A 21,108-nucleotide genomic window follows, 5' to 3' on the forward strand; every position below is an offset into this window, starting at 1 on the left:
TGTTTAGTGAAATAAGTCAGAGAAAGCCAAATAATGTATGATATCACTTATGTGTATAATCTGAAAAATAAAACAAACTTGTGAATGTAACAAAAAGAAACAGACTTACAAATAGAAACAAGCTAGTGTTTACCAATGGGGAGAGGGGAGAAGGAAGAGGGGAGGGGCAAGATAGGGGTAGAAGATTAACAGGTACAAACTACTATGTATAAAATAAATAAGCTACAAGGATATATTGTGCAGCACAGGGAATATAGCTAATATTTTGTAACTACAAATGGGGTATAATCTTTGAAAATTGTGAATCACTGTTTTATACCTGAAATTTATATTGTACATCAACTATACTTCAATTAAAAAAAAAAGAAAATGAGGAGTTTAAGAGACCTGAGGGACATCTAGTGTACCAACATTCACATTATAGGAGTCTCAGAAGGAGAAGAGAGAAAGGGGCAGAGAATATATATGAGGACATAATAGCTAAAATCTTCCCTAACCTGGGAAAGAAAACAGACATCCAGGTCCAGAAAGCCCAGAGAGTCCCATACAGGATCAACCCAGAGGACCACACCAAGACAAAAACTGAATGGCAGGACTTCCCTGGTGGTCCAGTAGGTAAGACTGCACACTCCCAGTGCAGGAGGCCCGGGTTCAATCCCTGTTCGGGGAACCAGATCCCACATGCATGCCACAACTAAGAATCTGCATGCCACAATTGAAAGTCCACATGCTGCAACTAAGAAGTCCACATGGAACAGCTAAAAAAAATAATAATAGTAAGATCCCACATGCCACAACTAAGAGTGCAGCCAAAATAAATGAATAAATGATAAATATTTTAAAAAATTAAATGGCAAAAATTAAAGAGAGAATATTAAAGGCAGCAAAGGAAAAGCAACTACTTATGTACAAGGGAACTCCCATAAGGCTATAAGCTGACTTTTCAGTAGAAACTCTGCAGGTCAGAAGGGAGTGGCACAATATACTTAAAGTGATGAAAGGGAAAAACCTACAACAAAAAATACTCTACCAGGCAAGGCTTTCACTTGAGGGTGAGATCAAAAATTTTACAGACAAGCAAAAGCTAAAAGAGTTCAGCACCAGCAAACCAGCTTTACAAGAAATGTTAAAGGGACTTCCTAAGTGGAAAAAAGAAAAAAAAAATGCCACAACTAGAAAAATGGAAACTACAAAAGGAAAAATCTCATTGGTAAAGACAAATATACAGTAAAGGTAGTCAGTCAACTATGTACAAAGCTAGTAAGAAGGTTAAAAGACAAAAGTAGTAAAACTGTCTATAACCACAATAAGTAGTGAGGGGATACACACAAAAAAAAGATGCAAAATGTGATGTCAAAAACAGTTAACATGGGGGGATGATTAGTAAAAATGCAGGATTGTTGAAATGCATTTGAACTTAAGAGATCAGCAACTTAAAATAATCATAGATAGGTAGGTAGATAGACAGACACACAGATAGATAGATACCTCAAGGTAACTAGAAACCAAAAACCTATAATATAAACACACAGAAAAAAGGAATTCAAACATAACATTAAAGAAAATCTTCAAATCACAAGGGAAGAGATCAAAAGAAGGACCAAAAACAACTATTAAAAACCCCAAAGCAGTTAACAAAATGGCAATACGTACATACCTATCAAAAATCACATTAAATGTAGATGAACTAAATGCTCCAATCAAAACACACAGAATGGCTGAACAGCTACAAAAACAATACCAATATATATGCTGCCTACAAAAGACTCACTTCAGATCTGAACATACAAACTGAAAGTAAGGGGATGGAAAAAAGTATTCCATACAAATGGAAATTAAAAAAACAAAAATAAAAACAACGAGGTAGCAGTACTTACATCAGACAGAATAGATTTGAAAATAGACAGTCACACGAGACTAAGGACAATACATAATGATAAAGGGATAAACCTAATAAAAAGATACATAACAGTTATAAATGCACCTAACATAGGCGCACCTAAACACATAAAGCAGGGACTTCCCTGGTGGCACAGTGGTTAAGAATCTGCCTGCCAATGCAGGTGACACGGGTTCACGCTCTTCTCCAGGAAGATCCCACATGCCGTGGAGCAACTAAGCCCATGTACCACAACTACTGAGACTGCAATCTAGAGCCCACGAGCCACAACTACTGAGCCTGCCTGTCAAAACTACTGAAGCGGGGCTTCCCTGGTGCTGCAGTGGTTGAGAGTCCGCCTGCTGATGCAGGGAACACGGGTTCATGCCCCAGTCCAGAGGGATCCCACATGCCGAGGAGCGGCTGGGCCCGTGAGCTATTGCCGTTGGGCCCGCGCGTCCAGGGCCTGTGCTCCGCAACGGGAGAGGCCACAGCAGTGAGAGGCCCGTGTACCTCAAAAAAAAAAAAAAACTACAGAAGCGGGCTTCCCTGGTGGCGCAGTGGTTGAGGGTCCACCTGCTGATGCAGGGCACACAGGTTCGTGCCCCAGTCCAGGAAGATCCCACATGCTGCAGAGCAGCTGGGCCCATGAGCCATGGCAGCTGGGCCTGCATGTCCAGAGCCTGTGCTCCGTAACGGGAGAGGCCACAACAGAGAGAGGCCTGCGTACCGCCAAAAAAAAAAAAAAACTACTGAAGTCCGCTCACCTAAAGCCTGTGCTCTGCAACAGAGAACACTGCAGTGAGAAGCCTGCGCACCGCAACGAAGAGTAGCCTCCACTAGCCACAATTAGAGAAAGCCCGTCTGCAGCAACAAAAGACCCAATGCAGCCAAAAATAAATAAATAAGTAAATAAATTTATTTTTAAGAAAACACATAGAGCAATATTAACAGACATAAAGGGAGAAACTGACAGTAATACAGTAATACTAGGTAGGCCTTAAATGACATATTAGACCACATGAACTTAATAGATATATACAGAACATTTCATCCAAAAGCCACAGAATACATTCTTTTCAAATGCACAAGGAATATGCTCCAGGACAGATCACATACTAGGCCACAAAACAAGTCTCCATAAATGTAACAAAACTGAAATCACATCAAGCATCTTTTCTGACCACAATCAACTATAATAAAAAAACTGCAAAAAACACAGCCCCAAAACAATGAACAAAATGGCAATAAGTACATACCTATCAATAATCACATTAAATGTGAATGTGAGGCTAACCAATATGCTACTAAACAACCAATGGGTCACTGAAGATATCAAAAAAGAAATTTAAAAGTACCTGGAAACAAATGAAAACAAAAACACAACAATCCAAAATCTATGGGATGCAGCAAAAGCAGTTCTAAAAGAAAAGTTTACAGTGACACAAGCCTACCTCAGGAAAGAAGAAAAAACCTGAAATAAATAACCTAATCTTACACCTAAAGGAACCAGAAAAGGAAGAACAAATAAAACCCAAAGTTAGTAGAGGGAAAGAAATCATAAAGATTAGAGCAGAAATAAAAGAAATAGAGACTAAAAAAACTACAGAAAAGATTAATGAAACTAAGAGCTAGTTCTCTGAAAACATAAACAAAATTGATAAACCAGACTTGACAAGAAAAAAGAAGAGAGAGCCCAAATCAATAAAATCAGAAATGAAAAAGAAGTTACAACTGACACCACAGAATTACAAAGGATCATAAAAGATTACTACAAATAATTATATACCAATAAAACGGACAACCTCAAAGAAATGACAAATTCCTAGAAAGGTACAATGTCCTCAGAATGAACCAGGAAGAAATAGAAATTATGAATAGACCAATTACCAGTAATAAAATTGAATCAGTAATGAAACAACTCCCAAAAAACAGAAGTCCAGGACCAGATGGCTTCACAGGTGAATTCTACCATTTAGAGAAGAGTTAACACCTATTCTTCTCAAACTATTCGAAAAACTGCAGAGGAAGGAACACTTCCAAACTCATTCTATGAGACCAGTATCATCCTGCTACCAAACCCAGACAGAGATATCACAAAAAAAGAAAGTTGCAGGCCAATATCATTTATGAACACAGATGCAAAAATCCTCAACAAAATATTAGCAAACTGAATTCAACAATTCACTAAAAGGATCATACACCAGGATCAAGTGGGATTTATACCAGGGATGCAAGGATGGAACAATATCCACAAATTAATCAATGTGATACACCACATTAACAAAATGATGAAAAAAAATCATATGATCATCTCAAGAGATGTAGAAAAATTTGACAAAATTCAACATATCCATTTATGATAAAAACTCTCAACAAAGTGGGTATAGAGGGAACATATCTCAAATTAATAAAGGCCATATATGACAAGACCACAGCTAATGTCATACTCAATGGTGAAAAGGCGAAAGCATCTCCTCTAAGATAGGAACAAGACAATGATGCCCACTCTTGTCACTTTTACTCATCATAGTATTGGAAGTCCTAGTCACAGCAATCAGATAAGAAAAAGAAATAAAGGGAATCCAAACTGCAAAGAAAGAAGTAAAACTGTCACTGTTTACAGATAACATGACACTACACATAGAAATTCCTGGGAATTCCCTGGCAGTCCAGTGGTTCGGACTCGGCACTCTCACTGTCAGGGTCCTGGGTTCAATCCCTGCTCAGGGAACTAAGATCCTACAAGCCGCATGGCACACCAAAGAAAAGAAAATCCTCAAGACACCACCAAAAACTACTAGAGCTCATCAATGAATCTGGTAAAGTTGCTGGAGACAAAAATATACAGAAATCTTTTACATTTCTATATGGTAACAATGAACAATCAGAAACAGAAATTAAGAAAACAATCCCATTTATAATTGCAACGAAAGGAATAAAATACTTAGGATAAATCTAACTAATGGGTTACAGATGCTCAACCTCACTAAAAATTAGAGAAATGCAAATCAAAACTACAATGAGGTATCACCTCACACCAGTCAAAATGGCCATCAACAAAACAATCTACAAACAATAAATGCTGGAGAGGGTGCACAGAAAAGGGAACCCTCTTGCACTATTGGTGGGAATGTAAATTGATACAGCCATTGTGGAGAACAGTACTGAGGTTCCTTAAAAAACTAAAAATAGATCTACCATACGACCCAGCAATCCCACTACTGGGCATATACCCAGATAAACCATAATTCAAAAAGACACATGTACCCCAATGTTCACTGCAGCACTACTTACAATAGCCAGGACATGGAAGCAACCTAAGTGTCCATCAACAGATGAATGGATAAAGAAGATGTGGTGTGTGTGTGTGTGTATATATATATATATATATATATATATATATAAAATGGAATATTACTTAGCCATAAAAAGAAATGAAATTGGGTCATTTGTAGAGATGCGGATGGACCTAGAGTCTGTCATAGAGTGAAGTAAGTCAGAAAGAGAAACACAAAATATGTTAACGCATATATGTGGAATCTAGAAAAATGGTACAGATGAACCGGTTTGCAAGGCAGAAATAGTGACAGAGGTGTAGAGAACGTATGGACACCAAGGGGGGAAAGCAGGGGGGAGGGGAGTGGGATGAATTCAGAGATTGGAATTGACATATATACACTAATATGTATAAAACAGATCATAAAAACCTGCTGTATTAAAAAAACAAATATCATATATTAACGCATATATGTGGAATCTAGAAAAATGATACAGATGAACCTATTTGCAGGGCAGGAACAGAAAGGCAGACATGGAGAACGGATGTGTGGACACAGGGAGGGCAGGGGAGGGTGGGATGAACTGGGAGATTAGGTTTGACATAAATACACTACCATGTGTAAAATAGATAGCTAGTGGGTATCTGTAAAACACATACCTGCTGTACAGCTGTACAGCAGGGAGTTCATCTTGGTGCTCTGTGATGATCTAGATGGGTGGGATGGGGGAACGGAGGGAGGTCTAAGAGGGAGGGGATATATGCATACATATACCAGATTCACTTCACTGTACAGCAGAAACTAACACAACGTTGTAAAGCAATTATGCTCCAATTAAAAAAAGAAATTAAGAAAACAATCCCATTTATAATTGTGTCAAAAGAAATAAAATACTTAGAATAAATCTAACTAAGGAGGTTAAAGACCTGTACTTAGAAACTATAGGACGTTGACGAGACTGGTTCAAGATGGCAAAGAAGGACATGCTCTCATTCCCTCTTGCAAGAGCATCAGAATCACACCCAATTGCTAAACAATCATTAACAGGAAGATACTGGAACTCACCAAAAAAGATACCCCACATCCAAAGACAAAGGAGAAGCCACAATGAGATGGTAGGAGGGGCACAATCACAGTAAAATCAAATCCCATAACTGCCGGGTGGGTGACTCACAAACTGGAGAACACTTATACCACAGAGGTCCACCCACTGGAGTGAAGGTTCTGAGTGCCACATCAGGCTTCCCAACCTGGGGGTCCAGTAATGGGAGGAGGAATTCCTAGAGAATCAGACTTTGAAGGATAGCGGGATTTGATTGCAGGTCTTCGACAGACTGGGGAAAACAGAGACTCCACTCTTGGAGGGCACACACAAAGTAGTGTGCACATCAGGACCCAGGGGAAGGAGCAGTGACCCCAGGGGAGACTGAACCAGACCTACCTGCTACTGTTGGAGGGTCTCCTGCAGAGGCGGGGGGTGGCTGTGTCTCACCGTGAGGACAAGGACACTGGCAGCAGAAGTTCTAGGAAGTGCTCCGTGGCGTGGGCCATCCCACAGTCCGCCATTAGCTGCACCAAAGAGCCCAAGTAGGCCCCAGTGTTGGGTCACCTCAGGCCAAACAACCAACAGGGAGGGAACCCAGCCCCACCCATTAGCAGTCAAGCAGATTAAAGTTTTACTGAGCTCTGCCCACCAGAGCAACACCCAACTCTACCCACCACCAGTCCCTCCCATCAGGAAACCTACACAAGCCTCTTAGACAGCTTCATCCACAAGACGGCAAACAGGAGAAGAAAGAAGGACTACAATCCTGCAGCCTGTGGAACAAAAATGACATTCACAGAAAGATAGACAAGATGAAAAGGCAGAGGGCTATGTACCAGATGAAGGAAAAAGATAAACCTCCAGAAAAACAATTAAATGAAGTGGAGATAGGCAACCTTCCAGAAAAATAATTTAGACTGATAGTGAAGATGATCCAGGACCTCGGAAAAAGAATGGAGGCAAAGATTGAGAAGATGCAAGGACTGTTTAACAAAGACCTAGAAGAATTAAAGGACAAAGAGATGAACAATATAATAACTAAAATGAAAACTGCACTAGAAGGAATCAATAGCAGAACAACTGAGGCAGAAGAACGGATAAGTGACCTGGAAGACAGAATGGTGGAATTCACTGCTGTGGAACAGAATAAAGAGAAAAGAATGAAAAGAAATGAAGACAGCCTAAGACACCTCTGGGACAACATTAAAAGCAACAACATTCACATTATAGGGGTCCCAGAAGGAGAAGAGAGAGAGAAATGACCTGAGAAAATATTTCAAGAGATTATAGTCGAAAACTTCCCTAACATGGGAAAGGAAAAAGCCACCCAAGCCCAGGAAGTGCAGAGAGTCCCATACAGGATAAACCCAAGGAGAAACACACTGAGACACACAGTAATCGAATTAGCAAAAGTTAAAGACAAAGAAAAATTATTGAAAGCTGCAAGAGAAAAACGACAAATAACATAGAAGGAAACTCCCATAAGGTTAATAGCTGATTTCTCAGCAGAAACTCTACAAGCCAAAATGGAGTGGCATGACATATTTAAAGTGTTGAAAGGGAAGAACCTACAACGAAGATTACTCATTCAGATTCGATGGAGAAAGCAAAAGCTTTACAGACAAGCAAAAGCTAAGAGAATTCAGTACCACCAAACCAGCTCGACAACAAATGCTAAAGGAACTTCTCTAAGTGGGAAACACAGAGAAGAAAAGTACCTACAAAAACAAACCCAAAACAATTAAGAAAATGATCATAGGAACATACATATCGATAATTACCTTAAACGTAAATGGATTAAATGCTCCAACCAAAAGACCCAGGCTTGCTGAATGGATACAAAAACAAGACCCATCTATATGCTGTCTACAAGAAACCCACTTTAGACCTAGGGACACATACAGACTCAAAGTGAGGGGATGGAAAAAGATAATGAAAATGGAAATCAAAGGAAAGCTGCAGTAGCAATACTCGTATCAGATAAAATACACTTTAAAATAAAGACTGTTACAAGAGACAAGGAAGGACACTACATAATGATCAAGGGATCAACAATTTAACATATAAATATATATGCAAATTAAACTGCATAAATATAACAATTTAAATATATATGCACCCAACACAGGAGCACCTCAATACATAAGGCAACTGCTAACAGTTATAAAACAGGAAATTGACAGTAACACAATAATAGTGGGGGACTTTAACATCTCAACTTACACCAATGGACAGATCATCCAAACCGAAAATTAATAAGGAAAAACAAGCTTTAAATGACACAATAGACCAGATAGATTTAACTGATATTTATAGGACATTCCATTCAAAAACAGTAGATTACACTTTCTTCTCAGGTGTGTACGGAACATTCTCCAGGATAGATCACATCTTGGGTCACAAATCAAGCCTCAGTAAATTTAAGAAAATTGAAATCATATCAAGCATCTTTTCTGACCACAACATTATGAGATTAGAAATCAATTACAGGGGAAAAAACGTAAAAAACACAAACACATGGAGGCTAAACAATACGTTACTAAATAACCAAGAGATCACTGAAGAAATCAAAGAGGAAATCGAAAAATACCTAGAGACAAATGACAATGAAAACATGATGATCCAAAACCTATGGGATGCAGCAAAAGCAGTTCTAAGACGGAACTTTATAGCAACACAAGCCAAAGCCAACCTCAAGAAACAAGAAAAATCTCAATCTAAAGTTTCACCTAAAGGAACTAGAAAAAGAAGAACAAACAAAACCCAAGGTTAGCAGAAGGAAAGAAATAAAAATCAGAGAAGAGGGCTTCCCTGGTGGCCCAGTGGTTCAGAGTCTGCCTGCCAATGCAGGGGACATGGGTTTGTGCCCCAGTCCGGGAGGATCCCACATGCCGCGGAGTGGCTGGGCCCATGAGCCATGGCCGCTGAGCCTGCACGTCCGGAGCCTATGCTCCGCAACGGGAGAGGCCACAACAGTGAGAGGCCCGTGTACCGCAAAAAAAAAAAAAAAAAAAAAAAAAATCAGAGCAGAAATAAATGAAATAGGAACAAAGAAAACAATAGCAAAGATCAATAAAACTAAAAGCTGGTTCTTTGAGAAGATAAACAAAATTGATAAACCATTATCCACACTCATCAAGAAAAAGAGGGAGAGGACTCAAATCAATAAAATTAGAAATGAAAAAGGAGAAGTTACAACACACCGCAGAAATACAAAGCATCCTAAGAGACTACTACAAGCAACTCTATGCCAATTAAATGGACAACCTGGAAGAAGTGGACAAATTCTTAGAAAGGTATAACCTTCCAAGACTGAACCAGGAAGAAACAGAAAATATGAACAGACCAATCACAAGTAATGAAAATGAAACTGTGACTAAAAATCTTCCAACAAACAAAAGTTCACTACCAGATGGCTTCACAGGTGAATTCTATCAAACATTTAGAGAAGAGCTAACACCCATCCTTCTCGACCTCTTCCAAAAAATTGCAGAGGAAGGAACACTCCCAAACTCATTCTATGAGGCCACCATCACCCTGATACAAAAACCAGACAAAGATACTACAAAAAAAAGAAAATTACAGACCAATATCACGGATGAATATTGATGCAAAAATCCTCAACAAAATACTAGCAAACAGAATCCAACAACACATTAAAAGGATCATACACCATGATAAAGAGGGATTTATGCCAGGAATTCTTCAATATACGCAAATCAATCAATGTGATACACCATATTAACAAATTGAAGAAGAAAATCCATATGATCATATCAATAGATGCAGAAAAAGCTTTTGACAAAATTCAACACCCATTTATAAAAACTCTCCAGAAAGTGGGCACAGAGGGAACCTACAACAACATAATAAAGACCATATACGACAAACCCACAGCAAACATCGTTCTCAATGGTGGAAAACTGAAATCATTTCCTCTAACATCAGGAAAAAGAGAAGGATGTCCACTCTCACCACTATTATTCAACACAGTTTTGGAACTCCTAGCCATGGCAATCAAGGAAGAAAAAGAAATAAAAGGAATACAAATTGGAAAAGAAGAAGCAAAACTGTCACTGTTTGCAGATGACATGATACTATACATAGAGAATCCTAAAGATGTCACCAGAAAACTACTAGAGCTAATCAATGAATTTGGTAAAGTTGCAGGATACAAAATTAATGCACAGAAGTCTCTTGCATTCCTATACACTAATGATGAAAAGTCTGAAATAGAAGTTAAGGAAACACTCCCATTTACCACTGCAACAAAAAGAATAAAATACCTAGGAATAAACCTACCTAGGAAGACAAAAGACCTGTATGCAGGAAACTGTAAGACACTGATGAAAGAAATTAAAAATGATACAAACAGATGCAGAGATATACCATGTTCTTTAATTGGAAGAATCAACATTGTGAAAATGACTCTACTACCCAAAGCAATCTACAGATTTAATGCAATCTCTATCAAACTACCAATGGCATTTTTTACAGAACTAGAACAAATCATCGTAAAATTTGTATGGAGACACAAAAAGATCCCGAATAGCCAAAGCAGTCTTGAGGGAAAAAAATGGGAGATGGAGGAATCAGACTCCTTGAGTTCAGACTATACTACAAAGCTACAGTAATCAAGACAATATGGTACTGACACATAATCAGAAATATAGATCAATGGAACAAGATAGAAAGCCCAGAGGTAAACCCACACACTTACGGTCAACTAATGTATGACAAAGGAGGCAAGGATATACAATGGAGAAAAGAGTCACTTAAATAAGTGGTGCTGGGAAAACTGGACAGCTGCATGTAAAAGAATGAAATTAGAACACTCCCTAACACCACACACAAAAATAAACTCAAAATGGATTAGAGACCTAAATGTAAGGCCAGACACTATAAAACTCTTAGAGGAAAACACAGGAAGAATACTCTTTGACATAAATCACAGCAAGATCTTTTTTGATACACCTCCTAGAGTAATGGAAATAAAAACAAAAATAAACAAATGGAACCTAGTGAAACTTCAAAGCTTTTGCAAAGCAAAGGAAACTACAAACGAGATGAAAACACACCCTCAGTATGGGAGAAAATATTTGCAAATGAATCATCAAAGGGTTAATCTCCAAAATATATAAACAGCGCATGCAGCTCAATATTAAAAAAACAAACAATCCAATCCAAAAATGGGCAGAAAACCTAAACAGACATTTCTCCAAAGAAGACATACAGATGGCCAAGAAGCACATGAAAAGCTGCTCAACATCACTAATTATTAGAGAAATGCAAATCAAAACTACAATGAGGTATCACCTCACACCAGTTAACATGGGCATCATCAGAAAACCTACAAACAACAAATGCTGGAGAGGGTGTGGAGAAAAGGGAACCCTCTTGCACTGCTGGTGGGAATGTAAAGTGATACAGCCACTATGGAGAACAGTATAGAGGTTCCTTAAAAAACTAAAAATAGAATTACCATATGACCCAGCAATCCCACTACTGGGCATATATCCAGAGAAAACCGTAATTCAAAAAGACACATGCACCCCAATGTTCAGTGCAGCACTACTTACAATAGCCAGGTCATGGAAGCAACCTAAATGGACATCTACAGATGAACAGATAAAGGAGATGTGGTACATATATACGATGGAATATTACTCAGCCATAAAAAGGAACGAAATTGGGTCATTTGTAGAGACAGGGATGAATCTAGAGACTGTCATACAGAGTGAAGTCAGAAAAACAAATATCGTATATTAACACATGTATGTGGAACCTAGAAAAATGGTACAGATGAACCGGTTTGCAGGGTAGAAACTGAGACACAGATGTAGAGAACAAATGTATGGACACCAAAGGGTGAAAGCTGCGGGGAGGGGGGTGGGGCTGTGATGAAATGCAAGATTGGGATTGACATATATACACTAGTATGTATAAAATGGATAACTAATAAGAATCTGTTGTATAAAAAAATAAAATTCAATAAACAAAACTATGGGACATCGATGAAAGAAATTGAATATGACACAGACAGAAACATATACTGTGTTCATGGATTGGAAGAATTAACATTATTCAAATGACCATACTATCCAAGGAAATCTACATATCAATCTAATCCTTAACAAAATATCAATGGTATTTTTCACAGAACTAGAACTAATTCTAAAATTTGTATGGAAACACACACACACAAAACCCTGAACAGCCAAAACAATCTTGAGAAAAAAGAACAAAGCTGGAGGTCTCACGCTCCTTGGTTTAAACTATACTACAAAGCTAGTCATCAAAATAGTATGGTACTGCCACAAAAACAGACACATAGATCAATGGAACAGAATACAGAGTCCAGAAAGAAACCCACACACTTATGGTCAATTAATCTATGACAAAGGAGGCAAGAATGTACAATGGGAAAAAGACAGCCTCTTCAATAAGTGGTGTTGAGAAATCGAGACAACTATATGCAAAAGAAACTGGACTAGGCTCTCACACCATTCACTAAAATAAATTCAAAATAGATTAAGGACTTAAATGTAAGACCTGAAACCATAAAACTTCTAGAAGAAAACAGGTAGTTTGCTGTTTGACATTGGTCTTAGTGATTTTTTTTTTTTTTCCTTTTGGATGTGTGTCCTCAGGCAAGGGAAACAAAAAGCAAAAAATCAACAAATGGGACTACATCAAACTAAAAAGCTTTTGCACAGCTAGAGAAACTATCATCAAAATGAAAAGACAACCTATTGAACGGGAGAAGATACTTGCAAATGATATATTTGACACGGGGATAAAACCCAAAATATATTGATATAAAGAAGTCATACAACTAAGCATCAAAAAAACAATCCTATTAAAAAATGGGCAGAAGACCTTAACAGACATTTCTCCAGAGAAGACATACAGATGGCCAACAGGTACATGAAAAGACGCTGAACATCCCTAATCATCAGGGAAATGCAAATCAAAATCACAATTGAGATACGCGTCACACCTGTCAGAATGGCTATTATCAAGAAAACAAATAAGTGTTGGTGAGGAATCCTTGTACATTGTTGGTGGGCATGTAAATTGCTGCAGCCATTACAGAAAACAGTACAGAGTTCCCTCAAAAAACTAAAAACATAGCTACCATATGATCCAGCAATCCCACTCCAGGGCATATATCTAGAAAAAACCAAAGGCACTAATTGAAAAATTTACATGCAGCAGAACTTCGCTGGTGGTCCAGTGGTTAAGACTCCACACTTCCAACGCAGGAGTCACAGGTTCAATCCCTGGTCAGAGAACTAAAATCCCACATGCCTTGTGGTGCAGCCAAAAAAAAAAAAAAATGTACATGCACCCCAACGTTCACGGCGGCACTGTTTACAACAGCAAATATATGGAAGCAACCCAAGTGTCCATTAGCAAACAATGGGTAAAGAAGATGTAGTACACACAAACACACACACACGGAATATTAGCCATAAAAAAGAATAAAATCTTAACATTTGCAACAATATGTATGGACCTAGAGAGTATTATGCTAAGTGATAAGTCAGACAGAGAAGGACAAATACGTTTACTTATAAGTGGAATCTATAAAACGAACACAACAAAACCGAAAGTTACAGATACAGAGAACAGGTGGTTGCCAGAGAGAAGGGAGGTAAAAGGAGGAAAGAAATAAGTGAGGGACATTAAGAGGTACAAACCTTCAGTTGCAAAGTATTTAAATGAGTCATGGTGTAAAATTTACACTGTGTGGATTATAGGCAATAACTATGTAATACCTTTGCATAGCAACATATCATAACGAGACTTACTGTGGTAATCATTCGAAAATGTACAGAAATACCAAACCACTCTTGTATAACATGAACAAATCAATAGTACTGTAGGTCTTTATACTTACAAAAAATCCAAATAAATAGAAAAAGAGATCAGATTTTTGGTTACCAGAGGTGGGGAGTGGGGGGAGAGGGAAATGGATAGAGGCAATAAAATGGTACAAACTTCCAGTTATAAGTACTAAAGATATAATGTACAACATGATATATATAATTAACAGTGTGGTATGTTATATATGAAAGAGAATAAACCCTGAGTTGTCATCACAAGAACAAAAATTTTGTCTTTAGTGTTGTATCTATGAGATAATGTTCACTAAACTAATTGTAATAATCATTTCATGAATGTAAACAAGTCAAATCATTATGCTGTACACCTTAAACTTATACAATACTGTATGTCAATTACCTCAATACTGGAAGAAAAAACTCATTATTATGGGAAAATTGCCTATAAGATCCAATAATCACATTTTTTAAACAATTCTTAAACATTTAATCTTTTATTTGTAAATCAATAAAACGCATGCTACACCTAAAAATTTAGACAATCAAGACTGCATTAGTAATGCATATATATATGGTGAATGAAACTCTATTTGCACCGATTTGAACGTCTTGTAAACAGCAGAATCATTGAATAATATACAGTTGTCCCTCAGTATCCATGGCGGATTGGTTCCAAGATGCACCCCCCCCCCCAACCCCGGGACACCAAAATCTTCGATGCTCAAGTCCCTTATATAAAATGGTATGGTATTTGCATATAACCTATGCACATCCTCCCACATACTTTAAATCTCTAGATTTAAATACCTGACACAATGCAAATGCTATGTAGTTGCCAGTGCACAGCAAATTCAAGTGTTCTTTTTGAAACTTTCTGGAATCTTTTTCCTGAATATTTCCAAACCAGTGGTTGGTTAAATCCATGGATGCTGAATCCACAGGTATGGAGGGCTGACTATATAGTGTTTATAATCTCATTTTTATTTCTCTGTCCTCAGAGAGGATCAATTCTACTTAGTTCTAGTTGAAGTATTATAAATCCCAAATTAATAAAGCTTTACTCTATTTGAGGACCACTCTTTGGCTAAGGTGCTGATCCCTTCAGCCGTTACTTACATATCTATATATGGGTAAGTCATATGTGTGTGTGGTTTTTGTTTTTAAAGTTTAACACAATGTTCTGTAACTGACACACAAACATGTTGTGCAAAACTATCCCTCAGTTCTGTTCTAAACTCATAGCTCAGTTAATTTTATTGTCCTCACCCGAGTATGTACAACTGACATATACTGGAGAAATACACTGGGACCTTAAATCAAAGTTGTTATTTTCCACTATTTTGTTGAAGATTTAATATAAATCAAGATGTTAATCTATACAGTTTGAGAGTTATTTCAGAATTTTATGTTCTGATCCCATCATTCTTATAGGATGTCATTCTTATAATTTTTGGACAATTTAGAGAAGTTAGGACAATTTCAGCTAGTATAAAAACAAACAGTCCTCCTGTTTATTATATCCCTTACCATATCAAAGAGACTGGAGAATGAGAAATATGTAAGTGCTACTTACATAGCACCAAAACGATCTACCTAGTTCTTTTATCTAGAAAGAATACGGTAAGTCCCCTGCAACGAACGAGTTCAGTTCCGAGAGCCCGTTCGTAAGACCAATTTGTTCATAAGTCCAACAAAATTAGCCTAGGTACCTAACACAACTAACACAATCGGCTATATAGTACTGTACTGTAATAGGTTTATAATATTTTCACACAAATAATGCATAAAAAACAAACACAAAAAATAAAGAAAACATTTTTAATCTTACAGTACAGTACCTTGAAAAGTACAGTAGTACAGTACAACAGCTGGCATACAGGGGCTGGCATCAAGTGAACAGGCAAGAAGAGTTACTGACTGAAGGAGGGAGAAGAGGTGGGAGATGACAGAGCTGAAGGATTGTCAGCAACAGGAGATGGAGGGCAAGCTGCAATTTCACTCACACCTGACGTTGATGGCACAGGTTCTGGTTCCTCGCTGGATTCAATTCTACCTACCCTCTTGAAAAACCGATCCCATGATGTCTGGGTAGTAGCTCTTTTTTTCTCCTCATAGATAACACGGTAGCACTGGATTGCATTCTGAACGGCTGCTGCAACCTTCGTGTACCACTCTACGTTCGGGTCCTGTGCCTCAAAAACTAACAGTGCCTCCTCAAATAAAGAAAAAACCCTTGCCATTTTCTGCATCGTGAATCTCTTTGGTTCTTCTGATACTTCTTCCTCTTGTCACTCCACTCTCAATTATTTGCACTTTTGTTTCCATCAGCAGTATCAGCTACATCACTGCTGCTTTTATGCTTGCTTCCAGACATCCTGGGCTTGAGATAAAGATACTATACTACTGTACTCTACACAGTAAAGTACACAAAAGCACAACCATTTGTAGGGGATGCACGCACATGACAACGTACTCCACTCACGTGAACTTTCGTGACTGGACATGCCAGCTCACATTCGCATCTTTGAAAGTTGGCAATTTGAAGGTTCGTATGCAGGGGACTTATTTTTAAGAGGCTCTGAAAGACTAGAGAAACTAAGGATTGGAAAGTTTAAGAGTATGTAAAATTTAAATATTAAATCTTTCACACGAACTTTTCCTCCTTACATGAAAGGTACTGAATAAGTTACATTTAAATGTCCTACTTATATATTTTTTAAAAGGTCAGATACTTCTCATTTAAGAGAAAGTGGAAATTATTTTAAATAACGAGCGGTAGGAATTTCCCTGATGGTACAGTGGTTAAGACTCTGCACTACCACTGCAGGGGGCGTGGGTTTGATCCCTGGTTGGGGAACTAAGATCCACATGCAGAGCGGTGCAGCCCAAAAAAAAAAAAAAAGGGGGTAGAGGGGTAAAGGATGAACTCTATATCCAATCCAAATTACATTAAAACCCAAATATAAAATATCAACAGAAGGGGCATTTTCCTAAAAGGAAGTAACTATTCACTATTGGGAGAAACCTACATGTAGTAAGATACTTTCTTGCTTTGATACAGCTAAAAAAATAAAAATAAATTCATGTCTAAATTTTGGGGCTTATATAGTTAGAAATATATAATTCTACTTTTATAGGTAGTTCAACTAGGGGAAATAAGTTAGCACAATCATTTGAATTGGTTGTCTGCATACGGGGCAGGGCTTATTCCTTTTCTTTAGCTTCTTTGCACATGTAAAGCATGCCATAAGATGTCCTGTTTTGCCATGGACTATGCAACCATTTTTAGGTCGACCTTGGCAAATCACACAAGGTTCAATGGCATTAAGAGGAAAACTAGATTCCACACTTTCTTCTTTGTCTTGTGTTTCTTCCCTCTCCAACTCTTTGACATCTTCTTGGCTACTATAAATGATACTATTAGAAGTTGATGGCTGAGAATAGTCCTCACTTTCTTGGGATAGGGAGGCTTGTGTGATCTTATCATCATTTTCCTCAACACATGATTCTTTGGAATCATTCACTGTAGATTTCTTACAGTCAGGGACATCAAAGCCCTCTTCTACTTGTGCTGAGTTTTCTAGTTTGGCTTTCTCAGACATTTTCCCTTTATCTTTCCCTTTATCTTCAGGAAGCCAATTTTCACGAAGGGCCCAACATCTGTTGCAATGAGGTGGAAGGGGAGGATTCATTTCACTGCATGAAGTACACTTCCAATAGTCCTTCAAGGAAACAAGACAGTTAGCTTCCGTAACCCTTCAATAACCAGTCACAGCAACGCTAGCAACTTGTTCAATATGTCTAAGGTAAAATGTATCATACAGCTCAATTTTCAGCATTTCATGTCTTATATAAAGCACTCAACAGTCTTTCCTCAAGCATGAGCTTGTAAATACATTTTTTTCCCAGCCAAACTATGCTAAAAATTCTAAAATGAAAAACGTATTCACCATGACCTTAACCATGTACCTGTAAAGTTATCTGTTCAAGGACAGAGTTGGTTCATTTAGTTAAAGCAAGTGCTATGGGATCTTCTCTGTAATGAAGCCTGTACCCACTCCACTCCCTTAAAGGCTCAAACCTGATACTGTGCCCAGTCCACCAAATCAATCTAGACAAAACTATCAACCAGTCTGCCATTGACTAAGACTCTCTTAGAAGTGCTCTAAAACCAGGGCTCAACTGGGTGTTCCCTAACTACACCCACAAAGGAAATGCTAAAACATTCTTTTCAGCAATCACAGCCAGATAAACTCTGCCATCCTTGTCACTATCCAGAATGTATGCCCCTTACTTGTCTATCCTTTTCTGTGTTCTCGTCTCTGTAACTGCTCATTGCTTCATCCTTATTCCAACTTATTTCTCAAACCTTTCCACCCACTATGCAATCTGGATAACAAATTCCCCCACATCCCAAGCCTCTTTACTGAACATATCCCTTATCTCCCTGCCTTACGAGAAGCATGGTTCTTGCCTGAGGACACTGTGCATGTAAAACTTGCCATAAGAGGTCCTTCCTATCTTGCCATGAATAATGTAACCATTTTTAAGTTGCCTGACAAATGACATAAGATATTAGCAATAAGGGTGGAAACTTCATTCTCCCACAATGGTTCTTTCAAGTTGTAAAAGCAGGTATCTACTAAATGATAAAACCAAAGACAGGTCTTGTAATACAGGAAGAAAGTGCTTCAAGAGTCCGATAAATTACAAGATCTATGTCTAAAACATTTCACTCAGCCTGACATCAAATGACTCAACTAGTTACTTGAATTTAATATAGCAAAATATTTTCCTAAGATTTTACAATTTCTCCTCCTTTTTAGTATTTGGATAATTAATAATTGTTTCTATCTCAGAAAGAGAAAACTGAGATTTCCTATCCAAATATAACAAAAAGCAGTATTTAAGAACAAAAATTAAAGCAATAATATTTGGTTAAAAAAACACACATCCAATACCTGAGGAACCCTGTGAAGCATGAAATGTAAATGTTTAAGTCCAGATTTCTTTAATAGAAAATCCCACCACATATTCTAATACAAATCAATATGATATTCATATTTGATAAGATTGGCAAAATATTGGTAACTGTTAGACCTGAGTGATAAGTACAACGGAGATACATTATACTATTCTCTATGCTGTACATACCCAAAATTTTCCATAATGAAGTTCTTCAAAAGTTCAAATTCCAACACAAAAAAACTAAAAAGTATAGCAACAGATCCCAACCCAATAAAAGAACAAAAATATTTTAAACCATTAAAACTTAAAAAAAAAATGTTAACTTTATAAAAACTACCTCATGTCAAGAAGTAGACTAGACATATCTTTCTAATCTTGACTTCAATGTTATTTTTTGATTCCTTGAAAAAGTAAATGCATACTTACAGCTAAGGAAATTTCAGGATCTTCTTCAAATGAATCTGTATCACTCTCCCCTGCCTGATACACAGTAACTCGATACACCTAAGAAAAAGAAAAACAAAAAAAACCATTACCATCAATTCATCACCTTTTTTCTTCAACCAGTAAGGCTTCTTAGTGATAAGTGATAAGTCCTAAACAAACAACATGTACTCAGTCATTCCTCCGTATCTGTGGGCAGACTGGTTCCAGGACCCATAAGGATACCTAAATCTGCAGATGCCCAAGTCCCTTATGTAAGATGGCATAGTATTTGCATACAATCTATGCACATCCTCCCCTACACGTCAAATCATCTCTAGATTACTTATAATACCTAATAAATGCTATATGAAAAGTTGTAAATACAATGTAAACGCTATGTAAATAGTTGATGGCCCACAGCAAATTCAAGTTTTGCATTTTGAAACTTCCTGGAATTTTTTTTTTTTTTTACTCGAATATTTCCAATCTGCACTTGGTTGAATCCACCAATGTGGAACTCGCAAATACGGGGGTCCAATTATGTTATATATGAGATATCTGAGACAAAGGTGTCATGGAATGAGTGAATATAAAGGGGGGGAAATGGAGGATGGTAAAATCCTCACCCACTATGGTAAAAAGTCAACATACAGGAATGTTTAAAATAAATAAAGTAAAATATTCAGTACAAGCATTTTTGTTTTATAAATATGGAAGTATTAAATTACAGTGAAATAGCTAGAAATGTTGAAGCTCGTCACTTCCAGGAAACAGATCTGCTGGTAGTATGTGACTTTTAACTGCATGCATGCTTTACTTTTTCATAAATTAAAAATGAAAAAGGAGAATTGAATTAAATATTTTCAAAAACGAGTAGACTAATATAAGAATGCTCATTAAGGCCTACTGACTTCTTGACATTACATTTTTAAAAATATAAATAAGACAACAAGGAATTACAAAGCCTCAGGTCCACAAACCAATATTCTAGTTTGAATAAATCAAGAGTCAAAGATTGTGATGTGAAATCTGAATACATTATTATTTCAATCTCATCAGTCAACGAATATGGAAAGTATTTAAGAACTTTAGAATATAATCAGAGAAAAAAAAACTACCTCATCATCTTCATCTGAGAGTTCTTGTCCTTCTTCACTAAGGCTATAATCTTCTGAATCCAGAGACTCAACTTCAAATTCTACACTGAATTGATCTGAAACTGAATCCTGATCCAACCAATCACCTGAATGTTCACTTACACCAGCATCAAGATCCTAAAATCGAGGGGAAAAAAAGCGACTTAATGTTCATTACCTGTTGGCCTGCAACAGCTTAACTCTTCCCTGTGCACCTAATTCCCCCTCAGTTCCATCCTGCACACTGACACTAGGTTAAGCTTCTGGGTTATGATTAGATAAATATTTTCTCTGTTCAAAACCCCATTATATAAAAGGAAAGGCCAAATTCCCTTGGCATTCAAGGTACATACAGGAAGTCTATATTAACATTTTCATATTATCTCCAACTAGACACCCCCCTATCCCCACTAAACAAGAACATTAACCAGATCTAAACTGTTTCCTAAACCAAACTTCAACTTCCACACCTTCCCTCTAGCTGGAATAACTTGATAGTTTTCAAATTCTGCTCATCCTTTTTTGC

At 37.5% G+C, this 21,108-nt stretch overlaps 2 protein-coding genes across 6 annotated transcripts in view; one reads left to right on the forward strand and one right to left on the reverse strand.

Moving 5' to 3' along the window:
* Positions 1–21,108, forward strand: part of CPM (carboxypeptidase M) — a 134,639-nt gene that overhangs the window by 96,881 nt on the left and 16,650 nt on the right. The gene's annotated exons all lie outside the window — the stretch shown is intronic.
* Positions 1–21,108, reverse strand: part of MDM2 (MDM2 proto-oncogene) — a 45,450-nt gene that overhangs the window by 4,865 nt on the left and 19,477 nt on the right. For 3 of the 5 annotated variants that reach the window (XM_030866329.3, XM_030866325.3, XM_030866327.3), the window contains exons 10-12: positions 20,565–20,720; positions 19,447–19,524; positions 15,857–17,774 (exon numbers count right to left, since the gene is read on the reverse strand). In XM_030866329.3, the coding sequence (XP_030722189.1) occupies positions 17,199–17,774; positions 19,447–19,524; positions 20,565–20,720 (810 nt within the window). In that variant the 3' untranslated portion in view covers positions 15,857–17,198. Of the gene's footprint in view, positions 1–15,856; positions 17,775–19,446; positions 19,525–20,564; positions 20,721–21,108 lie in introns of those variants that run through there. The other 2 variants (XR_009565396.2, XR_009565397.2) reach the window with 1 other exon arrangement.

The sequence above is a fragment of the Globicephala melas genome, chromosome 10 (assembly GCF_963455315.2).
Source record: "Globicephala melas chromosome 10, mGloMel1.2, whole genome shotgun sequence".
NCBI classification, from domain to species: Eukaryota; Metazoa; Chordata; class Mammalia; order Artiodactyla; family Delphinidae; genus Globicephala; species Globicephala melas.